The 25356-nt window shown below is 37.3% G+C and overlaps 1 protein-coding gene across 1 annotated transcript; it reads right to left on the minus strand.

Annotated features, from left to right (window-relative positions):
* Window positions 1–1682: 1682 nt before the first annotated feature.
* nrn1la (neuritin 1-like a) lies at window positions 1683–25246 on the minus strand. The gene is made up of 3 exons (XM_056766478.1): window positions 25109–25246; window positions 7868–8018; window positions 1683–3654 (listed from the first exon to the last, which is right to left on the minus strand). Exons 1-3 carry the CDS (start codon window positions 25161–25163, stop codon window positions 3375–3377), a joined length of 486 nt encoding a protein of 161 aa, XP_056622456.1. The 5' UTR covers window positions 25164–25246; the 3' UTR covers window positions 1683–3374.
* Between the last annotated feature and the right edge of the window lie 110 nt (window positions 25247–25356).

The following is a 25356-nucleotide window of genomic DNA, read 5'->3' on the forward strand; positions in this document are numbered from 1 at the left end:
GGAATTCAAAGCATGATCTGAGCAGATTTTAGACCGAGGATTCTTCAGAGGATTCTTAAGGTATCACCTGGCCCTTCCTATTGCAGTAATGTGACAGATCAGTACAGCTGCCAAGCGCAATGGAGACGGGCCGAGAAGTGAAGGGTGGAATGTGATCAAACAGCTCATCCTCCCCGAATCAATCAGACAGGCCTCTGATTAATGCAAGCAGTGTTATAGTCTGGCATAGTCTTAGGAGAGTGTGTGTGCTCGTGTGTGAGTGTAACATCTGCACAGAGGGCAACTGGCCCAGCAGATCTCTTACCTAAATCAAGCACAAACTGTCTGCTGCACTACGGGTGATTAATGTTCAGAGCATCACCACTGAAATGTGAATGTTTCAGGTTTGCTGTAAAATCATGCTGGATGAAATCATAAATATCAATATGCATTTTAATCATACACACTACACTGTAAAAGGTCTAATTTTACAGTTATAATTTTCTAAATACAGAATGTATTTTTAATATACAGTAAATGGGTATAAAATGATTGACATGAAAAACATGTCATTTTGCTTAAAAATTGTTATTTTGGAATATAAGAGAATATTATGAATTGTTTTACAGTGATATGTTTGGGCTCCATTTGTTTATGTGACCTGGTATGGATAAAAATAATAAATGCCCTTAAAATGCGGGTTTATTTCAACTCATGATTGTGTCAAAAACGGACAATTTTCCAGATGATTTTAAACCAGTGGTTGCACATTTTACTCAACCCTTAGTTTGCGTATGCTCCAAAACACTTAACTTTCTGACAGCTAGTTTGTTGCTGATCTTAGATTATTTACCTCCTCACAACATCTAATGAACAGTATTCCTATAATTATTTTATAAACATTTTAATTTCATCAGACAGCTTTCAACATTATAAGCATTTCATGGATTCATCTCAGAGAGCCTGTTAAAACAGACCTAAAGGAAAATGAAAAATAGAAAGCTTTCCTGCAATTAAAACGCCTACGTAAACACAACAAGCAATAAAACCACAGCGCATCCACATTAGTCTTTACACTGTTACTGGATTACTGTCAGAGCATTTATCATCAGCTCACCACAGAGTACACAGACAACATCAATAAGTATTCCAGCTGCCTTATTGCAACACAAACCTGGCCCAGAGTCCCATACATACAAAACGTGCTGCATTGACTTTCAAAAGATATCAGTTCAAGGTTTATGTACAGACTGCATGAATACTAAATAGTTTAATGCATACTTTAAGCACATACGCAGACTAACTAATGCCTTATAGCATAAAAACAATTGGACATGATAAGTTTTTAAAGCACTGCAGCGAGATTCAGTGTTTGGAGGTAATCTCTGTTTTACTAACTGAACGGCGGAGTTGTGTTTTCAAAGGCATCTGTAACCAATGAAATATTTATATCTAAAAGAGGTAGAGAAATGATATGATCACACACATGCAGCTGTAAAATGTAGCTTGCTAGTGAAAACAATGTGGTTTATGGACATAAACCAAGATGAAATCTAGGTGACTGTATTGACCAGCACCTTTTATTTACATTATGCTATATTGGTATTTAGCAAAGTTTTGTAGTCAGTTTCATGATGAGAAAGAAATATTTGGAAACAAAAGGCATTTAAAGCAAATAATGAATATACAGTCAACCATATAAAGACATTGCGAAATGAATTGACTTTATATTTTCTTGTAACTGGTTCTAGTTACAGCGTGAAAATAAGCAAATATATGGGAAAATCTGTGAAAACACACAAAAAAAACATTTTATACATGCGGTTCACATAATGCACATATCAAGCAAATTATAACCGTGTTCATATATAATCAAAGTGTTTAAGATAAGGGAGGCCTTAAATAATAAGCATTCTAGCAAGGATTGACATACACTTTAATCCGTACACATTAGCCCTTACTATGTTATACAGACTTTGACAAGATTCTTCTACATTCATTGGCTTTGACAACAGATTAGTGAGACTTTAAGCACATAAAAACACATGTCAGAACATTGCGAGACTGCCTCTGATGAGTCAGCAACAGCTGTCTGAAACATATTCATAAACAATATCTGATTACCAAATAAAAAGGATTTTGAGACGTACAGTAATAACAAGGTAATTCCCCCTCATTAAAGTTACTTTCCTTCTTTGACTAAATAAATGGCTTTTGCCCTCCCTATCAAGTTTACTGCATTGGTAAACATGATTGATTGCCAATTAAATCTAAAAATGAAACATAAATCACATTGACTTGAGAATCCGCTGAGCCGAGCAGAGCCGGCGTTGAGCGTGTAGATAATGAAAGCTGATCTAGGGAACAACTTCTGTACCCGCACGTTTACTTAACATGTTGTGTTTAGAAAAGTGACGTGCGCTCATATTATGACATCAGTCGTTCAATTTGCTCTCATTAGATGGTAATGAGTTCATGCTCCTAACTCTCATTAAATCGCACTTAAATGACAATAAATCTGGTTTATATATATATATATATATTTACTCCTTTAGATCTATGAAATAAGCTATTCTTTACAGCGTTCGGTCATATTTACAGTATATTAGCATCATTTAGTGATTTGAAGCTAGTAAATGTGTGTCATTACAAATACATATTTAATGAAAAAAAGGTTGCGATTTGGAATGTGTATGTGTAAAATAATAAACATTGTACTTATGGAACATCAAATGAACACCAGTTCCATGCTGATTCTGATAAGTACAAAAACACCTTGGAGCACAATACTGTGCTCTTTGTTAAACTTAATCAATGAACCTGTCATTAAGGTTTAAACCGTCACCCGAAGGCATTCAGACACACCTCTGATGAGCCTTTTCTCAAAAACGGCCTGTAGGTGCGTTGGTTTGCTTAGATTAACTTTTATTTGTAGTAATCCTTAAACATAATCCTCTCAGGGGTCTATAAAAGAAGATTACAGCACAGAGTGAGATAATGACATTTGTTGAGGGCTCTTTACATTGCTTTGTTACTCACGGCTGATGGTACTGCAGTGCACTCATTTATTCGTTCTCAGATGAGTGACAAATGTCTTGCTGTATTTTTTCTGGTCCTTTTTATTTTTGTTTTGAGATTTAAATTGTGCCTTCAAATGAATGTGTGGTTTTAATCTGAACTGACAAATTTAAACAACGGGGTAATATTGTGCACCTAAAACTTCTGAATACATCTGCCAAGCGTCCCCTGCGTGGAATTTACTTTCCTTTTGTTCAGAAGAGTTTGACTTGAAACCAAAAACATAATTATTCATGAAACATGTAAGTCACGTTTTTTCAATGTCCTGTACATTTGAACAGTGACGTGAGTCTTGTTGAGAAAGAAGAAACATGTAATTATATCCATGGCAACAGTAGTATAGATAAACAAAAAAGGGTCAAAAGGTTGAAATAGGGCAAACTATGGCTAGCGTGTCCCTTTAGCGACTCCTGATTGGTCTCATCCGGGCTTTGGGAATCAGAAGCGGATTGGCTACGACTAGAGCACATCTCGTATAGGTTTCCAGAAAACTGCATCTTTTTGGACTCTTGTCTCAGCGACTCCCACACTGCAGCAGCTTCTTCAGGGCAGCCGGCCATGGCCACATTTGCACAGTCATGAAAATCGTCCCAAGACCTGCAACAAATGAAATTTAAGGTTAATGTTCAGAATACCAGGGAGTGAGAATATGTGATTCAAATAAATCTGAAACCTAAATCATCTCTGCAGCCATTGTTTACTATGAACAACCAGTGTCTAGTTGTCTAAATTACATTTATGATAAGTCTAATTTACATACAAAGGATAAGTGATAAGACAAGAACTGCTTTAAAGTATTTAACACGTGGCATTGCAATATTTTAACATTTAACACTTGGTAATACTGGATTGCAGGTGGTTAGTATATAATAAGCATGTTTTTACATGGAAATAATGTAAACAGATGTGGAATAACTGTTTAAGATTTTCCCCTTTCAATTTTATTTTGAAATAAGAAACAACTGAGAATTAAATGCATGACTTGTGCACGGTTTCACAGAGAAGGTTAAGGACTAGTCCCAGACTAAAATGAAAGTTCGAGCTGTCTTAATGAAATATAAATTGCCTTGACATATGTTTAAATATGTAATTACAATTGTCTCAAGATGCACAGCAGTATTGTTTTTATCTATAAGGCATTTTAATCTAAATAATCTAATAATAATAAGCTAAATAATCTAATTTAACTAAGGCATATTGCTTAGGCTAAGTCTTGTCTACGAAACCAGGCCATGGTGTTTAAACCCATTTTAGGCGTGAATACGTGTTTTTCTGTGTCTTTGGTGTGTTATAAGTTGCCCATGCATCTATTACACACGTGAAATTGCAAAAATTAAAGTGTCGATAAAAAATTGCATTCAATCTAAAATCGAATGCTCACCCAGACCTGTCGGAAACGCCTTGTGTAACCACACCCCCACGAATCATTTTGTGGTGTGACTTGACTAAGACCGCCCAAATCTACACGCAAGTAAGGTGGCCGTAATTGTAAATCTCATTGTATCGTCACAGCCGCAGCCATGTCGTGGAGACGCAGTGTGTTTTCCTGCGAAAAGAAAGCATCTTTGTTCCTTTCAAAAGACGAGACAACTAAAAAACGATTGGTTACATTTTATGTACCAGAACAGTACAATCTGAATGTTCAAGTGAGTGCTGCGCATTTCACAGATGATTGCTTCATGAACCTGGGAGAGATCAAGGCCGGCTGTGCATGAAAGCTTTTCTTAAAAAGTGGGGCAGTTCCAACCATTACAACTTCACAACGACAGTCGTGTTTATAATGGGGTTCATTGTCTTTGTTGAGTTGCGACGAGACATGCCGTAACACTGGTTGATCCCTAACGAAAAATCTTTATAATGTAGTATATACAGGGTTAAACAGTAAGCGATAGTTTTTAACTATTTAACATATTATATTTTTTAAAAACCTTACCAATCCTTTACATCCTGCACAAGTTGCACGTTACATTTCCGTCACATGCTTGCAGTATTTAACCAATCACTATGCACTGGTTAACTGGCCAATCATAGCACACCTAGCTTTTCAGCGCGATGAGCTATGTAAAAAATCTGCACATTTCAGAGAGGCGGGGCAAGGAAGAGATAAAATCATACACGGTATGTGGAAAGTACAACGTTTTTTAACAATAAATAGTGTATACACATTGCATTACATCTAAAACAAACGATAATATTTGTTTAAGCCGTGTCATATGACTCCTTTAAAGTAAACTAATGTTAATTTTTTACAGAGCAAGTATTTTAGGATTTCCGATTTGAGGGAATTCCCAAATGTCAAATGAACCCGTCTCAAGTGCTAAAATACTGAGAACTGATATGGGCTGAAATCACATACTGTATCTGACAGCCATAACAAACGCACAGGGGCATTCTGCAAACTGCTAACTGCTAACAATACACTTTTGTGAATTCAAAGAGCACAAATACAAAATATGATGAAAATGTAAAACACAGGAATGGAAATATTTTCTCTTTGAAAAACAGTGCAGTGAAAGATGATGTGAAAATGTCCCAAAACTTACCCTCATGTCATTGCAAACCTATATGACCTTCTTCTACAGAACACAAAATAAGATATTCTGAAGAAAGACATTTCTCAAAATATCTTCATTGGTGTTTTACAAAGGGAAAGTGTCATTCAGGTTAGGAATGACGAGACTGAATAAATAAAAGTTTTTTTATCCCTCTAAATAATGATGCATTGCATGCAGTTCATAGAGCACGTATGTTCTTCAACAACAATGCATATGTTGTTCACAAATTCTTTCCACACAAATAAAACGACTTCAGGAAATGTCACGCCATGCATGATCTTTGCGTGACATCATCAGCCTGGAGGGAGACATCAAAGATCCCCTGACAGAAGATCACACAAACTTCTGGAGAAGCAGCATGTGACTGTGAACATACGTGTGTGCGTGCATACCTGCCTTTACGCATGTGTGTACGTGAGCACTGAGATCAGTGTCACGATTAATTGGTACCTTGAGGAATAGGGAAATATCCATGTTGAAGGAAACGTAGCCGTGTCCTCATTGGCTGAGTGTGTATGGTTTAAATGCTAAAGTGATGCTGTTGTCTTGCTCATGATTCATTCAGCAATTGGTGTAAACAGGTGATGTGTAACTGATCGAGCCTGACTTGAGGATAAACAAGAGGCTGTCCTCTAACAACACCATGCTGCTACACAATGAATACTTAAAGACTTCCTGCAGCTGCTGGCTGTGACAAAATATAAAGTCACATCATAGATGTATGATCTATAGAGTGCCAGACAGGAAGAGACAAATATGGAAAGGGAGAGAGAGAATGAGAGAGCCAGTCTTTAATTAAAATATTCACTCGAGCACAGAGAGGAGAAGAAAGATGAGTGAGAAGAGAACGAAGCGCAGAAAAGGGCAGGAGGGAAAGTCAGTAAATGAGATAAAATGAAACAAAGGAAGATAGGAAATGAATGAGGTGTCATGACAGTGAATTGTTATACTCTATATCACAGTGACATCCTATGACATCACAACAAAGCATGGATGGCAATGACTTTGAGGTGTGAACAATGTGTTTTATGCGAATATGTAGGTGGTGAATATATTGAGAAGTATATACTGTGTCATTCTTCCCATACCTTAAATTAACAAATATCTGCTGTCCTTCTGGAATCTTGAATCTCCAAATTTTAGTATCATTATTATTAATCATTCTTTATGTTTGTAACAGGGTTTTGCAAATATTTAACCAATTAAAAGTATAAACGATATGTGTAAGCGATTTGGACATACAAGATTTCGGAAAGACAATATTTTTGCTGTAATATAAGCAAACATTATATTGGTTTGCTATAAGGGTTTATAATTCAATTCTTTACTCAAATTACCAAAGTAATTTTGACATGTTTAATCATCGATTTACATTTTGATATTATAATATATTATTAAGGGTCAAGGCACGAAGTGGCGTAGACACCTATTGTATCCGTTAGTCTTCTTATTATACTGCTTCATCTTCTTCTGCCATGGACGTCTCTGGCAGCACATAGAACCGTACATGGGAAAGTTGTGAAATTTGGCACACACATAGAGGACAAATATGGATTCTCTTACCCAAACTCCATAGCACCCCCAAAAGTCCAAACTTCCACATATATATGTTTGCCTATATATATTTTCCAAAATTGACTCATGTCGATTCGAATGCACCATATGATGTCATTTTCCATCATTAAATAATCCCAGCCATTTTGAATTTTTTGAAAAAAACTACTTTTTCGAACTCCTCCTAGGCAGTTTTTATTGTATTCGAAGTGCATATCCCTATGTTTTTAAACTTGGTTTTCAAAATCTGATCTAATTGCTGCTTGCAGCTATATTTTTTGTTATGCTAGTTATTAAATCCAACAATGTGAAATGTTTTAGTGTGAGACAAACCAACTAATAACTTAAAGCATGACAGAATTAACAAAACTTCATGCGACAATGTATTGATGTTTCTGCTGCTGTTTTTCCACTTAAGATGGATCGTCCTGCAGGATAATGTCATTAAGAAACTCAGGGATATTACAAAGACTAATAGGATGGAAAGTGAAAGTGAGGACTAAGGAAAATCCAAAATCGATACCAATTAAAAACAATATTTCCATAAAGACACACAAATTGTGCAGGGCTGTGAGACTGGAGTTGAGACTGTTTTATTCTGTGTATTATGAGGACATAAAGACTCTGCATAGTGAAGATGACCTTGTGAATACAGTATACTATACATTCATGCATTTATGTGCCAAGGCTTTTTGTCTTACTTGCAAATGGAGTCAATCTCCTGCGTGTCCCCGTCTCTTTGAGCGCTGACAGTGAGACTGTCCCCCAAAGCAAGCAGACACTGGGCGAACCCTTTATAGATGGAGCTACACTTCCTGGTCGCTGCAGCAGAACATGGACTGGAGAAAAACACTAGAACAAACAGATAAAGAACTGTTGAATATGAAGATGAATAGACATGTGGAAGGAAAAAGATGCATATTTAGCTATTCAAAAATGTCAGACATTGAAAGCATTTCATCTAACCTTCTTTGATTCTTTATGCAAACCAATCAGTATAAAGAATACCAAAGTATTTACATATAACAGAATGTACATACACTCACCTAAAGGATTGTTAGGAACACCATGCTAATACTGTGTTTGTCAACAAGGTGCTGAAAGCATTCTTTAGAAATGTTGGCCCATATTGATAGGATAGCATCTTGCAGTTGATGGAGATTTGTGGGATGCACGAAGCACCCGTTCCACCACATCCCAAAGATGCTCTATTGGGTTGAGATCTGGTGACTGTGGGGGCCTTTTTAGTACAGTGAACTCATTGTCATGTTCAAGACACCAATTTGAAATGATTCGAGCTTTGTGACATGGTGCATTATCCTGCTGGAAATAGCCATCAGAGGATGGGTACATGGTGGTCATAAAGGGATGGACATGGTCAGAAACAATGCTCAGGTAGGCCGTGGCATTTAAACGATGCCCAATTGCTACTAAGGGGCCTAAAGTGGGCCAAGAAAACATCCCCCACACCATTACACCACCACCATAAATGCATTAATGAGAAATTGAACAGGTCTTCCTAGTAATCCTTTAGGTGAGTGTATTTCTGGTACATTACTGTATTTTTGCAAATATTCAGTTTCGTCATTCGTGAAACATCTACAGAAATATTTCAGGTCTTTCTTTTAAGCAAAATGTATTCAAGCTTTCAAATGTTGTATTTGCAGAAATGGTGAATTGGAGCGTAATGCACAAAACAACTTCGGAGATGCAACATAGCTCATTAAATGGAAGCCTTCCAGTCTAATTTATTTATTTCCAAAAGCTCAGATACAAATGATAATTCCCCATTTCACACTGATTTCCCAATCCATTGGCAAGGTTTTCCAGTAATCGAAAAGCAGAGGTGACATTGAATGGCTTTCTCTAAAGACAGCCAACAAAAGGCTTTAGTGTTTCTACAGTTGTGGGTTCTTGGCTATTGATAATGTTATAAAGAGGGTTCTAAGCTTCATTGTTAGAACTGAACCTTGAGAAAATAACAGAAAAAATTAAATAAGATTGAAAACGATAGAATATCTACAGTATAGCGATTCATCTGGTTCTCTTCTCAAGCAGCTGTCTCTCCATCTCCTGTTCTACATAGCTCATACCTATTGACATTAAACCTCAGATGGAAGTTACAGTGAACCCAAGTGAGATATGCAGGGGATCTTAATTGGGTCAGACAGCAAATCACCCGCACTCTCCAAAGTCCCATGAGGAAATGCATGATTAATATTTGATAGGCAAGAGTTTTCTCTCTCTTTCTCTCCCTGCTAGCTTTATTTCCACACTACTGCAAACCTATTGATTTCCAGCTATGTTTGTGCAGCGAGGTCTAAGGATTATTGGCTTCACTCATCGCCATCAACATTTAATGAAGATATGGAGCAGGAAAGAAAACCAAGTGCTTTGGGACACAAAGCATTTTTTCAGGATCACTAAGTCAAGTCAAGTAAAGAGAAATGAAAAAATTGCAAAAACTTTGATGATTGTTAACGGAAACCCTGTTTAACTGTTATTTAATATGGAAACCCCACAGCCTTATAATGATATGACTTATGCACCATTTAATTTAAGATACTGTATTTAAATCAAAGAGTTCATTTTATCATCCAGGGCCAGCATACTTAATTCTTAATAGAAACAAATGTATAGTACACTGCAATGTAAAGGATGAATGTTTTCATCCAAATGGCTTTGGATGAAAGCGTCTGCCAAAATGCATAAATGTAAATGTTAATATAATATAATATAAAGTCAATTTACCTCTTTAAGTAGCTATAAACAGAATAATATCTAAATGCAGTACATTTACGGTATCGCGTTAAGCCCCAATGTTGTAGCTATGTGTAATTTGACAGAAATTATTATGACAGAATTCATTGTTTATTAACAATATATTATTATTATTATTTATTGAAAGAAATACTACAAAATACATCGCTGTGTTCAGAGTTGTATAAAGACCTTACATAGTGAAGTTCTTTATTAGAATGAGCTATTTCTATCTACATTCACTGCAGGTCCCATGTTGTTTCTACAGTAATCCTAAACCTAAACCTAACCTAAACTGCTCTACAGAGTACATTTCATAAATATATTGTCTCCTTTCGGGAAAGAAGCAAAATAGTGACAACATTATAGTCATGTGAGTACCACTGTAGTGCTTCAAAAGGCAGGGTTGGAGTGAGCCATTGGTTGCAATTTGCAACCTTACCTCTAGATGCCACTAAAATCTCCACATTGTTCCTTTGAAGAATCAAGTAATCATGACTGAAAATTTGGGTTTCGGCTTATAAATTAAACCTTTCTTTTGGTTTGTTTACCTACAAAGTCCTACACATTAAAATGAAGTGCAATGAAATTTAAAATGATCAGATATAACGCTGTAAAGAATACCCATAATCCCTTGTGTCTGATTGTTTTGATTATGTATGTTTGGTCATAGAATAAAAACTGCTGGGTTGTTAAAAAAACTGATTTACGGGTGGTGTTTTACACTTAAACGAAAAACTGTGAAGCCACCATTCAGGTGATTTGTTTTTGCATTGATAAACCTGTTCAACATATCATAATTCCCCCATAATAATTAAATGACATGTCATAAATCTTGGATTCTGTATTGAGATTTTCAATATTTTTGGTGTCATAATATCATGAAGTAAATAAAATAAGCACAAAGTAAAGTCAATTTAACCATAAACGTAAATATACAAGTTTTGGGAATGAATTTACTCAATAAACGAAGTATAATTAAGTTTCAGTGCACATACAGACAACAAAAGTGAGCAGACTGAAAGAAGACCAGAAATCAAATCATCTAAAATAGTGATATCCTCTTCAGATGAAAATTTTCTCTAAATTTATAATTCTTGCCTTTCAAAAGAACTGAAGAGCTGTCTGCCTTAGTAATGTTATTACTGATCTATCTGAGTGCTGTCCACCCACATACAGCCTGATCTGGCCCAGCCATTCTGCTCAGCCAGCCGATGTGACCCAGGCTTCAGACACAGGGCTTGTTTGAACAACAGCATTCATTTTTAATCTGTGGTGCCAGATATCCATGGGGAGCCCACAAGGTTCCTTAGTAAATAAATAAATTATATAAAACAGGGGACTTTCTATGAGAGGGACCTGCAAAAAAAGGAAATCCAAAAGAAAGAAAACCCTATTTTCGAGCTTTAAGAAGTTGTTTTAGCACCTGTTCAAATCACTATAGATTTACAAGGCTAGTGTTCTGATGATTACACAATCTATGATGGAGCAATTTTACGTCATCATTCTAAAAAGCAAGTTATGAAACCTTGAAAAACGTCATAATAAATAATGTAGCGTTTTTAAGCCCCATGGACCACTTAGAGCAACACAGCTGCATAATCCCTTGTCTCTAGAGAGGCACAGACACGATAAGGTTTAAAAGGAAATGAAACTGCATGTCTCTCTCTTTTCTGTCTGTCTCTCAGGTTTGTAGGTCTTTGTAATGTATTTTAGTTATTACTGATTGCTTCCTGGCATTAAATCTATGTTAATTCGGACAGACACAGTCAAACTTTAAAGTGATAGTTCACCAAAAATAAAAAAATCTGTCATCATTTACTCACCCTCTTGTCATTTCAAACCTGTATGAATTTCTCTCTTCTGCAGAACAGAAAAGAAGATATTTTGAAGAATGTTGTTAACTGGCACCTATTCACTTGCATTGGTTTGTATCCATAAAATAGAAGTGAATGGGGGTGGCATTGTGCGGAAGAAAGAAAGTCATATAGCTGAGGGACAAGAGGATGAGTAAATGAAGACAGAATTTTTATTTTTGTGTGATGTTACACAATATGACCTCTGAAGCATAAAATGGGCAAGTAATGATGTAGGTGTTGGTCACATGCGTGCCCATTTCCTATTTATGAGAAAGAATAGGTAAGCTTTAGCCAGACCAGTGCAGTGCATTTGCTGCTGAGGTTTGCCACACCATCTCACCGTTTTCCCATGGGAAGCATATCAAAATAATAAAAAAACATTTTTATTTGTCAGTTTCCGGATTTACATAAACAAGCGTAGCGGTGAATATAAATATGTTGTGCAGACATGGAGGCACACTGACAAAGTGAATGTTTGCTAATTTTTGCTTGTTTAGCTAATGTCTAGTGAACTGTTCAAGACATAAAATGACAATATGCTCAATTACGAGATGATCAGCTAAATGAACAAATGGATGTGGCAAACTCAATAGGCAGAGATTGGTTGGTGAAAAACTGATGCGTAGGTTAGCAAGTACATGTTCATGGTTTGGAGTGCCTGAAAATGACTAAAACATTAAAAGGAATTACAAAAAAAGACAAAAAGAGCATTCGGGACCTGATTAAAGCGTCCGTAAAAAGGAAAATGTCTCAAAACATTTGCTGAACTCAGACAAGCCATATCAAGTGAAAGCTCGGGGAGAAACACAACACTGATACTTTGTGTGAATGTTAGACACATTATTGGGCAGAAGTCATTAAAACCACTCAGTGTCTGCAGGGAACAGAGCTCGATCAAAAGCACCAGGAGCATGACTCAAGGGAGAAACTTCATTATATTTATACATTCTGTATATAGCACAAGTGTCATGGCCATTCACTTTCTACACCACTTTTCAGCCATGTGGATAGGAAAAGCAGCGTATAAATCTTATTTTTAATAGCTAAAAATCATATTAAATATTATATTGTGGCTCGGTGGTTAGAGCATGGTGTTAGCAACGTCAAGGTCATGGGTTCAATCCCAGGGATTGTACATACTTAGAAGTAAAATGTATAGCATAATGCAATGCAAGTCGCTTTGGATAAAAGTTTATATTTTAAATGTAAATATAAGGTGCATTAATATTATGGTTTTTAATGATTAAAATATTTTAAGGTCCAGTTTGTCATTTTTTTTGGATGATCTATTGACAGAAATGCAATAACAATATACATAACAGTCTTCAGAGGTATGAATTTTTTTATTACCTAAGTGGCCATACACATTTTGCATCTAAAACCACGCCGGTTTCTGCTTTTTTCCAAAGCGATTGGGAGCTTGCACTCTCCTGGTGTCTGCCGTTGCTAAGCAACCATGGACCACGCTTGCCTTTAAGATGAGGAAGGACATATGCAAAATACCTTGCGATAACTCTGCTACTAGATTTAATTATGCTGTGATCATCTGCGTCTCCATTTTTGCTAAGCCACGTCGCTCTCTATTTGAGAGCTGTTGCAGCATGTCTACCTTTTAAATAAAAAAATTTGCAGGCAAAAAACGCAAAATGTGAATGGCCCCTACAAAGTCACTGGCGTTCCTAGCTTTGGTTGTCCTAGTGATAGTTTGAATTAACCCTCCAATAACTGAAGAGAGACGGATGAAGTGAGCTCCTCTGCTTTACTCCTGTCGGCAGTCGCTCATCATTTGCATAAAGTTGAAAAATTCTCAACTTCTGTCGCTTGACTCCCGTCACTGAACATGCCCACTTCCTGTTGCCGGCTCTCCATTGAAAAGATTGGGGTCACATTGCTCTGCCGCTGCTAGTCGGTGCCGCTCTGAACCGAGAACCAGAATGAACGCCGCAGCTCCCCTTGCAAACTTTATTCCATTCCATTCCATTTTCTACCGCTTATCCGAACTACCTCGGGTCACGGGGAGCCTGCGCCTATCTCAGGAGTCATCGGGCATCAAGGCAGGATACACCCTGGATGGAGTGCCAACCCATCGCAGGGCACACACACTCACTCATTAACTCATTTGCAAACTTTAAAATATATAATATTTTATAATGTATAATAAATATAATATACAGTATATTTAATTGTGGAGTTTTTCAACTCATCCCTACTGAAAAAAATCTTTTGAATAGCATGTTTAATTCATAATCTATAAATCTATTGATAGAAAAGTCTCTGTAATAAAATTTCAGCGGGCCACAAAAATCACATGCCATATGCTGCCCTCTGCAGTACATTCAAAGCTTCTCTCTGAACTCTTACTATGTTTAAAATCAGGGGCAGTGTGCGCATTGCTTCAAATTATTCTTGCACCGCTATGGCAACTTTTCCTATGGTAACTGTGGCCCTTTCTTGCGTAGCATTGTTAAGGGCAACAGGCTTACAAGCCTAGCGGTGACAACATAGCGTGCGAAAGGCAGGAGGCTCTATTCCCCCAGCAGACTCTGAAACAGAGCTACCAGCGAACAGCACAAAAACAAATTCTGATAATAAGCTCATGCCAGCAAAGTCCCCTTTCCGAGTGATTGGTTAACCTCTCCGGTTTTCCATTCACACCTTCCTTCCAGAACGCTGAATGGAGGGAGGATTGCGGGGGATGAGAACAAGCGTGTTCACCAGCTGTTAATTTCTTTTACAAGTTGTGGAAAGACTGTGTGTGATACAGATACGAGTGAACACTGTAAATTGAGACAGTGACATTATATTTAGAGAGCGGAAGGTATCCATTAGAAACTCAGAAGCAGACACAGACAAGAGGACGATATTAATCCTTCTTAATGAGGGAGAAAAATCATGTTCAACTCGACGTGACATAACCGGCAATAGAACTAGAAGGGCTATTCTAGCCCGGGTCGTCCTCCAGGTGAGGACGATTAATTGGAACAAAATAGAACTCACAAGAAAGTGGCAGACGGGTTTCCAGCTTGTTAGTTCAGACGTTTCATCTTATTGTTCAGTAGCTTCGAAAGAGAACAAGATATTTTCACCACCACAGCACCACAGCCAGCGTCATCCTGCGCTTTGTTTGGTTTAAAAGAAGCCGTGCAAACCAGCCGACCGGCATAAAAGAAATAGTTCTGCCTCATCCTTGCATGCTGGGAAAAATATTTATTTTGTATCGCTTAAAGGCCAACGGTGGGAAGAAAGATGTTGAAAGCAACCTTTCTAGGTTAAATTTAGTTTTAACGGATGTTTTTCTCACACACATGCCCTCAAATACTTGCGGAGATGTGAAGTGTGAACACACGAAATTCCCAGAACCCTTTCTGCAGTTTTGAAATCCCAGTGGCATTGGGGTTTCATTTGGAGACTAGACAAAATTGGCGGTGGGGATGAGGAATGCAAGCAGCCGACATATTTTCCCATCCCTAATGTGCTGAGTGCATTACTTTGAAACACTACCACAGCCAGATACCGCAATAACATTCACTCACACGTGCAGCAGTGTATCACTTTAAATGTGGAAGTGAGAGGAGTAACACGAGACCAAATGAGACGAGACATGCTTTTAATTGTAGCTATCTCTTCATTATCTCTCGCTTGGAACGGAGAGGATGAAAGGGTTCATTGGTTACATATGATAAAAATTAGACACTCAGACGCTTACAAGGACTGAAAGAGAGATATCACGGTTCCATTGCCATTCATTTGACAGCTGCTCTCTGTCCAGAACAAGGTCACAGATAAACCTACACAGATGGAGAAGCTCCTTCACTCAGACCTTCAGTTAACTGCTGTTTAAATTACATTCCCGTTTTGGCCTGCTGGATATAGGCTTAGTAGTAAAGAACCAATTAAAAATAATTTCCACGTCAAAAACAACTTTAATCTGTTAAACCATAGAAACTGCATTTAAGTTAACCTGACAAAGAACAGGGTCAGTAATAGAGAGGAAATAGAGAGGAAATTAATCAGTCTTCTTTTCTATCTACCAGGATACTTTACTTAAACAGATCGTGCTGTCCATGTATTTATAGTAAGTATCTTCAATAACTTTTGGGTATATGTTATGTAGTGTCTGTATCAAAGAAATCAGAAGTTTATTTTGTTTATTTAACAAGAGAGAGAGAGAACTAAGAATAATAGATTCATGCTAGATCAAAACCCTTTGACAGCCTTTTCCTTGGTCTCTATTGGGTCTAGTAACTGCACTCAAAAATCCCCCTAAAAGCTGCGACTAAACAATCCGGTAAATTATTTAATATTCCATAATCGAATCTTCTAACAAGAACTCTGGTTGTGATTAAACAAGGACATTTTCAAGCGATCAAAGGAATCTGTGGGGCACTAGGGTGTTGTGCCGTCCAGAAGCGAAACACTATCAGTGTAAAGCTGTTGAAAACATCGATCATGTTTAAATGAATGTTTGATGCTCTCACGCACATTTCAGGCAGATGTTGAAAAATTATGACTGTATTACCGCCGTGATTTGACTCGCCCTGTACTCCCACGTAACCCGTACGAGAAAATGATTACCAAGAGCCTTTTTGATCATATGCAAATGTTGTTTTTAAAACATACTTTCATCTGGCCATGTTCTAGTGAACTCAGCTTTAGTAACACTCAATACAGAAACCTCACTTGCTTTATTAATAAAGAGACTGAAATGCTTAAAGTGAAACACAGCAAAGTTTGCCAACTGTTATTTCTGCGCTGTATACATAGGATTAAAGAAAGCATTAAATAAACACACAGGGGATGATCTGTGAGAAGGGATAAGTGGTTCTCTATTACATTAGAAATAGAGCAGGGTTCCGGAAATAAAGACCCCATTCATTTTCTCTGTAGAGAAATTGATTTTGAACATTAAGGTATAAACGTTTTTAGACATGTCTACAGTATCATACGATTTAAGGTGTATGCCTTTGTATAGATCATAAACCAGTGTGATTTTGACTTAATTAAAACATTCATCTAGTTCGTGAATGAAGAACTAAACGCCCCATTGTCCTAAAGACAGCTCCACACACCAAAGAATGGCTTGTTAACAGAAATCCCATATAAAGAGGACTGATGTAGTAATTATTACACTATACCCTCTAGTTATACTATATCGATTGCTATCCTTCGTCTGTTATTTATTTCAAATGAAATGTTCAAATGGCCCTGCGATGGGTTGGCACTCCATCCAGGGTGTATCCTGCCTTGATGCCCGATGACTCCTGAGATAGGCACAGGCTCCCCGTGACCCGAGGTAGTTCGGATAAGCGGTAGAAAATGGAATGGAATGGAATGTTCAAATGTTGTGACTCCTTTTAGAAATGTTTGGTTATGTTCAAGGTTTACCATTCAGCCTTGCTTACTTGCTAAATCACCATTCAAAATTGTGTTTATATCAAACTTAAATTTCTTATCAAACTTTTTTTACTAGAGAATGTTTTGAAATCTCTATAGAGAAAATAAACAGGATATACACTTGGAATCAAAAAAGCTGAAATGTTACATGATGTGGTCGCATATTGTATATCTACATTCATATCATAACTTTGACCTTATAATTAATGTTCACATTTCATTACCGTAAAACGTTTTGCCTTTTCTATGAACTTTGAATGTTAAAAATAGAAAAGCTGAACTGTAAAAAGAAAAGAAAAACTTTATAAAGAGTGAATTTCAAAATGAGCCTGATAAACAGGGCTTTTAATGCTTGTTCTGAATGAGGTAGCAAGGCTTAGTACCAAAAGCCTGATACAGTCATAATATTTCAATGATATTTACCAGGAAGCAGCCAGGACACATGTTTTATTTTTCATTGAAATGTTATTCTCAGAAATAGGCTACCATTGAAGCTCTTTCAGTGGCCACTTGGCATTGGGATATAATTTGAACAATGGCTGAAAAAGCAATTATGCTATCTATCATCGGTACAATTTATTTTGTAGTGGCCAGTGCAGGATGCTTTTAGGATGATCAAAGAAACGCTTTTTTAGGATGAACAAAGAAAATGATGATAAACAATAAAAAAATGATAAGCATGTCAGAGCCAATAGCCTCGTGGGCAGCACTCTGACACTTTATGCATCTGTGGCTCTGGCACCTGAGTTTGAATCCTGGCTTGCAGTCATGTGCCAATCCCACACCCCTCAAACCACCCTACTCTCACCATTCAAATAAATCTGCACTGTCCTGTCAAATAAAGGCATAAAAGCCCAAAAATGTAACTTTAAATTTTTTTAAGGAAGGACCATTTGAGCTGATGATCAATGTAAATGGCACACCTACCAAAACTGCCAGAAACTGTCTGATGCTTTTCTTGTAGTATTTGAGTGTGATTTTTGTGACATAATATAAACATAGTCAAATCAAATAGTTTTCTTAATAACTACAGTAACTTAAATTTGTGCTAGCAACTGGTCTGATTTTTAAAAAAAATGATGCAGTAATAAGCCACGAGAACCCTGCATTACATTAATATATAGTTCTTTTCAACTGAATTAAAGACAAATCGAATTTGAATTAGACAATTCAATTAAAGCTAAACTAAAACTAAATCTGAAATACACAACTTAGACGGTAAACAAGTTTTGCAGACCTTACGACTTGTGAAAACACAAAAAGATTTGTGTTACATTGTACAGTATGTGCTGGGAGTGGACTAGATTCAGTTCAAGCTATTTTGAAGGGTTCATGCCTACAGAAGACAGAAGCATCTGATAAAATAGCTTTACATTATTTACAGTCAAAACTTAACAAGGGGAATCCGCAGTGCAACACCATGAAAAATTCATAGCATGAAATTTAAAAGGTTACATAAAAAACTGAACAAGTGTGAGTTGGTCTACTGTGTATTCGATCAACATTTGTTACTTTTTGTGGTCCTAACTGACCAGAGAGATTATGTTGTCCAAGTAAAAAAAGAGACCATTTCATAGACTTTTCCCCGAATTTACTAGAAAGGGTTGTGTTTAGATAAAATGGTTATTTATTTTTATTTATTTACTGGAACTACTTACAAGATTCTCCCATATTCAAACAAAAATACAGGTCAAAATAACAGAAAACATGCTCTGTTTTTTCAGACCTCAAATACTGCAACGCAAGAAGTTTGTATTCACTTTCAAGCAATACGGCAGTAATATTTGTACATTTATTTAGGAAAAGTAAAAAAATAATTTTAGGTGATAAACTGGATTTGTAATCACAGTTTTCGTTTGTATTTTCATGCTATCAGTCTCTCACATTGCTGTTGGCTGACTTTGTCACTCCTGACGTTTCATTTGGTTGAAATTCAACAGACACTGGACTTGAATGGCCACAATACATCTAGAAATGCTGATTAAATTTACATTTATGCATTTTGGCAGACGCTTTTATCCTATGCGACTTACATTGCATTTTACTACACATTTGTTACAAAGTATATGAAATCCCTGGGATCGAACCCATGACCTTGGCGTTGCTAACACCATGCTCTCACCACTGAGCTACAGGAAAGTTGAATGAAAAATTTCTAATGGTCTCTTCCTTCTTTCTACGTCTGTATACACCATCATGGTCCAGCATGTGCAAGTCAAGCAACTGGAAGTTAAATGGGAATGCTCTAGTAACCTCCTTGGGTTTCACACACTCTCATCCTGAGCACCGCAAATGGGAAACACTCTGAAGCATTTCAGTCATTTCCTGTAAATTAACATCTGTAAACATGACTGATATGCTTTTCAAATTCAGAACAAAGTGAATTTGGATACAAGATTTCTCAAAAGAGCTTCAACAGATGCTGACTTCCAAGAAGTAGATTTTGCTCTACAACAGTGAGAGAACTGTGCAGCTGAATATTCTGGCAAGGGGCCTATGTTGACCAAAAGCAGCACTCTTCCAAATACGTGGCCGTGAGAACACAGAGCATACCAGAGATGCAGGTTAAGACCCCGTTGAAACCATTTTCCATCCGGCAAATAAATGAGCTTCCTGCTAAGATCAATAGAGGCTCCTCTCAGCCCCCTCTGATGGAGAGTAAATGCGAGATTCATTGCACTGGACACTAACACAGTGACCCAGTCCTGCTCTAATGAGTTTTTATCGACTCCAACATTGAAGTTCCCAGCTGTAACTTATCAGGGTTAGTGCATGCTTCCAGGCATAGAGTTTGGTCCACGGCCAATTGCAGCACTGGGATCTCAAAAGTCTGCAACATCTCCAGTCTGTTTTGTAGTCTTTCCGTATCTTGATTAGTTCTATGGGGCTCCACTCGTGATCATCATGTTATACAAGAAAAAAATGTCAAATCGTGTACCTGTCGCTGCGCAGGTGGTTCAAAAGGTTAGCCATTGAAGGAGCAGTCAGTCAACTGCAATCAAACAGACCTGACAGCCACATCTATCTTTTCCTATGTCCACCTCCACAAGACCAATGAATAAGAAAAAAGAAACCAGAGGACTGCTTTATATCCTTCAAGCTGGATTACTCCATTACCATCAATAAAAAATGACTTTATTTACCAGTTTCATTTTAAAGGCTTCTTTATTGTATAAAGTGCAGAGGATGTGATGATCAAATTTGGCACGTTAGGCTTTAGTGTGCCCTGAGGGACTCGATGAGTCTTTGATGCAGACAGATTCAACCCACAGCATTTATCACCTGGGATATAGACTGCAGTGACCTTGAATATACAGTTAAAATCACCAATACTCCCCATACACTGCAGAATCTGTGTGCAATTCAGCTCGCTTTAATTACTTTGCAATTTGTGTCATTGTCCCACTCTCTGTCTCTCTCTCTCTCTCTCTCTCTCTCACAGAGAGAGAGCGGCACACAAATGCTCACACCAGTGAATCACTCAGGATTCATTAGTGCTTGAGGACACAAGTTCCTGTAACTTCAATAGAAGTAAGTCACTTTTCTCATGAATATTCATTGTCAGTGTCAGAGAGGGGTGGAGAGTCGAGGGAATGTCACGCCTCAGCTGCAGGTTCATTTTAAAGCGCTTATTTGGGAGCTAAAGCCATATATAGTCTATAATATAAGACTAGAGAGTGAGACGACACTCATAATGTCAATTTATGTCCTAATAAAAAATGAATTCTCAGAGAAGTCAAACAAAAATGCTCCTTAGCGGAAGTGTTTGCCCAACGTAAATGAACCATTCAGAAAATGTCACTGTTGCATAAGTAAACATTAACAGATTTGCAAGATGCTCGCCTGATCAACTTGGCAGCAAACATTAGTGGCCTAGTTTTCATTGAGTTTCACTATCCTTCCGTGAAGTCCCATCTACTCTTTTCAATGCGGCAAACCGTCTACAGAGCTCGCTTTAAATTTTCAAACCAAAGACGTCTGAATGTATAAGTGAGGCTGAATGAGAAGAAAAGGAGACAGAGGTTCAGAGGGTTTCTGACTCCAAAAGCGAAAAATTTAATATTCCTATTAAACTAAATCTTAAATTCACACCGCTCAGTGTGAGGTTTGTACACATGCATGAAAAAGGCCTTGTGATTTATATCAAATATATCCTATCAATATGACATTAAACAACAACTTGTTTGTTTTATTATATAGCCAATACATAATAGATGAAGACAGTGGTTTTAATTGTATGAGGTATTTTATCGCTAAAAATGTGATGCAACACAATACGAGCTAAAAGCAATTTGTCTGTCAATCATAGACATGCAACTCCTGCACAAGGTCACAATATTACAGGTTACATTTTTACATGTAGTTTTTCACCACTTCTGACTTGGACTTGCTTTGCTTCTACAATGCACCAAAAAGAGCATATCTGCTATAATTGTATTATGCAGTACTCTGACGTATTTTAACACCCATACACATGTATCTAGTAGTCAATTTTAAGTTTTCCTTAAGGTGGACGTGAACGGCACTCAAAACACAGATCACAAACAGTCTAAACAATACTTAAGTCAAATATTAAAGAAATAACTGTAACTGTACGCTTCTTGCAGGACATGCCAGGCAGAAAGTGATTGGTGCCTCTGATACTTTTTGTTTCTGAAGCAGACAGTATGACTACTGCACCTTGCGGTCTTAACAAAGATAATGGCTGTCCGCCATATAACAGTTGGCTGAAAGTGAAATTTCTTGGATGTTTAAAACGTGAATCATTTTATCATGCAACAAATCATTTCACATCAATATGCATTATAATAAAAGGGTCATATGACACGGCTTAAACGAATACTATCGTTTGTTTTAGATGTAATGCAATGTGTATACACAATTTAAGGTTAAAAAAGGTGAATTTTCCACATACCGTGCATGCTTGTATCTCCTCTTTGCCCCGCATCTCTGAAACACTTGGATTTTTACTAAACTCATCGCTCTGACAAACGAGGTGTGCTATAATTGGCCAGTTAACCAGTGCGTAGTGACTGGTCGTATAAAGCAAGCGTGTGACGGAAATGAAATGCCTCTTACCATATTTGGAACATCATTTTCCAAAGCAATTGTACTGACAGGTACGACCACCTTACTTGCATATACATTTGGGCGGTCTTAGTCAAGTCATACCCCGAAGTGAGGTAGATCTGTGGGGGTGTGGTTACAAGAGGTGTTCCAGCCAGGTCTGGACTAAGCATTCGCTTTTAGATAGAATGCATCTTTTGTTCAGACACTTCAATTTTGCAATTTTACGTGACTAATACTTGCATGGGCAACTTATAACTCACCAAAGACACAGAAAAACACGTATTTGCGCCATTCGACCCTTTTAAGACTGAATGGGCTACATTTATGATGGATGCATGTGCCTTATGAGATTTATTAGGCTACCAATTTTCATTAATGAATTGAATTCATGTTGGATGAATTGTTCACCACAAAACTATTAACATGTCCTTACAAAGTGTATTAAGTTAGTGTCCTAATTTAATGACCTCTATATTCTAGAATTAAAAAAGTCAGAAACCAGCAGTCTCAGTCCATTTCACAGCTAAAGCTTTGAAAAACTGCCTATGCTTTATAGGTCCAGTGTATGAAATTTAGCGGCATCTGGCTGTGAGGTTGTGAATTGCAACCAACGGCTCACTCCACAGCTCACGTTTCCCTTTCCAAGCACTGCTGTTGCTGACAAAGAACTTAGATGTCAATAACTTCTCATATTCCCATCATACTGATAATATGCATTCTGAATGCTTCTCTGGTATGAAACAGGATGTCTATCACTCTCCCCAAGAGCTGATGTGCAATCCTTTGGCTATAATATATCAATTTACATTTATTCCGTTGGAAGATGCTTTTATCCCTAAACAATTTACAGTGCACTCAATGTATACATTTCACAGGAATCGAAGCCGTGACCTTGGCGGGACGAACTCCTGAGAACATGTGAAAACATCTGACTCTCAGACAAAAAGCCACAAGACACTCCTCTTCATGTATATATATAACCATTTCCATGCTTGCTCGATGTCTCATCTCGTCTGCAGCAACTAAGGATGTCCGTGTACAGTAGCATTGTGACAGTAGAGCTAAAAATAGAAGTTCAGTCAGTTTGCAATTTCTACTATAGTCTCTCTAATATTTCACTTTTTGTTTTAAGATATATATTCTTGTAACTCCCAATAAACTATTCTTTTGTTTTATGTCAATTATATGAAGAGGTTTGGTTCCAAAATGAGATAACTCTGTTTTTAAAATGTTTCAAAAATCATGTTTTTTTATTATGTTATCATGTATTTTTTGAGTGAGTATGGCTTTAATCAAAGCAAACCAACTGCAGCTTGATTGATATTAATTTGAATGGACAATAAAAAAAAAAATATTTTGATTTTTGAAAAGAACCAAACTCTTCATATTAACCTAAAATATTGTTATCACAAATTCATTTTGTTACAATGTGTCAATACACTGATTTTATCCAATGTTTATATTTCATAGTTTTAAGAGGAATGATTGATTTTCTCACCATAAAAATAATCCCCACCCTCTGAATATCTTTCTCTACTTTCCACCTAAAGCTGGTGTGTGGTGAGCGCACTGGTACCATTATGCTGTGGCTGCCGTGGCATCATCCAGGTGGATGCTGCACACTGGTGGTGGTTGAGGAGAGACCCCCTCATATGATTTTAAAGCACTTTGGGTGTACAGCAATACAAATTGCTGCAATATAGACAGCCTGCAATATTGAACTTTTCCTACATACGTTTGTGGAGATGTGTTATGTGTGTTATATGTGGTGAGTTAGCTCATATTTTTTGTCATTTCAAATGAATGGGGAGTCTACCACTGGTGCAGTGCGTACAAGCTTGGACGGTATGTGAGTTGATCTGTTGTGATAGACATACATTATCTTAAGGTTTCTTTTGATGCTTTTCTGACAACCAGAATAAAAAAACTCCTGCCAGTCACTCCCTCTCTCTCTCTCTCTCTACAGTACTGTTGAATAAAGGCACTCTTTATCCGTATCCTTGTGTCACTATGAACAAATGCCAAATGATATTGAGGTCCCCAATGCTTACTGATGTTAATATACAGTATATGGATATTATACATAACTAACAAATAAAATAAAAACGATGCTATATAGCTACTTGTTACCCACGCCTATACGATGTGCGCATGCTCAGAAGTAATTTGCTTCATAGAAAATGCTCATCTGCTTTACTATGACCAAAACAAAATACATCAATAATATTTCAGCTTTGTTCAATTAGTTTAATTAACAGATACCAGTTATAATTCATAATTAATGAGTCTTCGGCATATTTGTCGTAATTTGCTCAGTAAACTAGAGTAAAACGGGTTATTCTCAAGAGAGAAAATGTGCGAGAAACAGATGCTTTTATTCATCACGCTCTCTTTCTCTCTCTATCTCACTATCGTTATGTTTGTTGTTTTTTTCGCACAGAGACTAAATCCTCAAGAGAAATAAAGTCACATCCACATTTGCATCGACTCCAGAGATGGAGAAACGTCAGCGGTACCCCGGCAACATCCAGAACTCCTCGAACCCTGAACTCAGCACTTCGGTCACCTCCACACTCACATACGCACAACCGTATCGATTAGTAAGCCAGCAGGTTTAGTTATCCTTCTAGAAAGCAACCATTGCACATTTCACGTGAATAAGCATAATCCGATAAAACAAACCCCCGTCTTTAATATCGCGTATCTCTCATCGCAGTTTTAAGAGAACAGAAAATGCAGCGATTTCACTCAGGTGTGCGTGAGAAACAGCGCAACCGCTTCATATCTACATCCATCCCTCGACGAGGAACGAAAGAAAATCAATTGAAACAATTTAGTAAACGTATTGCATCAACTTACGCAGATGTAAAGCAACAGGCAAGAGGAGACAGGCGTTGCAGATGAGATGTGTCATCCTGAACAGATCCAGACGAGGAGAAACTGAAGATAGTACAGATGTGTGTGTACAGTTAATAGAAAGTCAGTGCATCAGCTCGCATTGCGCTGGAGAGATGAATGATTCACTAGCGCTCGTATCTTGTAGTAAAGGGGGAGGAGGCTGCAGGTCGTGTGATGCTCAACAGAGATTTGTCTGAGGCAACTTTTCA

Source organism: Triplophysa dalaica, chromosome 14 (assembly GCF_015846415.1).
Source record: "Triplophysa dalaica isolate WHDGS20190420 chromosome 14, ASM1584641v1, whole genome shotgun sequence".
Lineage (NCBI taxonomy): Eukaryota > Metazoa > Chordata > Actinopteri > Cypriniformes > Nemacheilidae > Triplophysa > Triplophysa dalaica.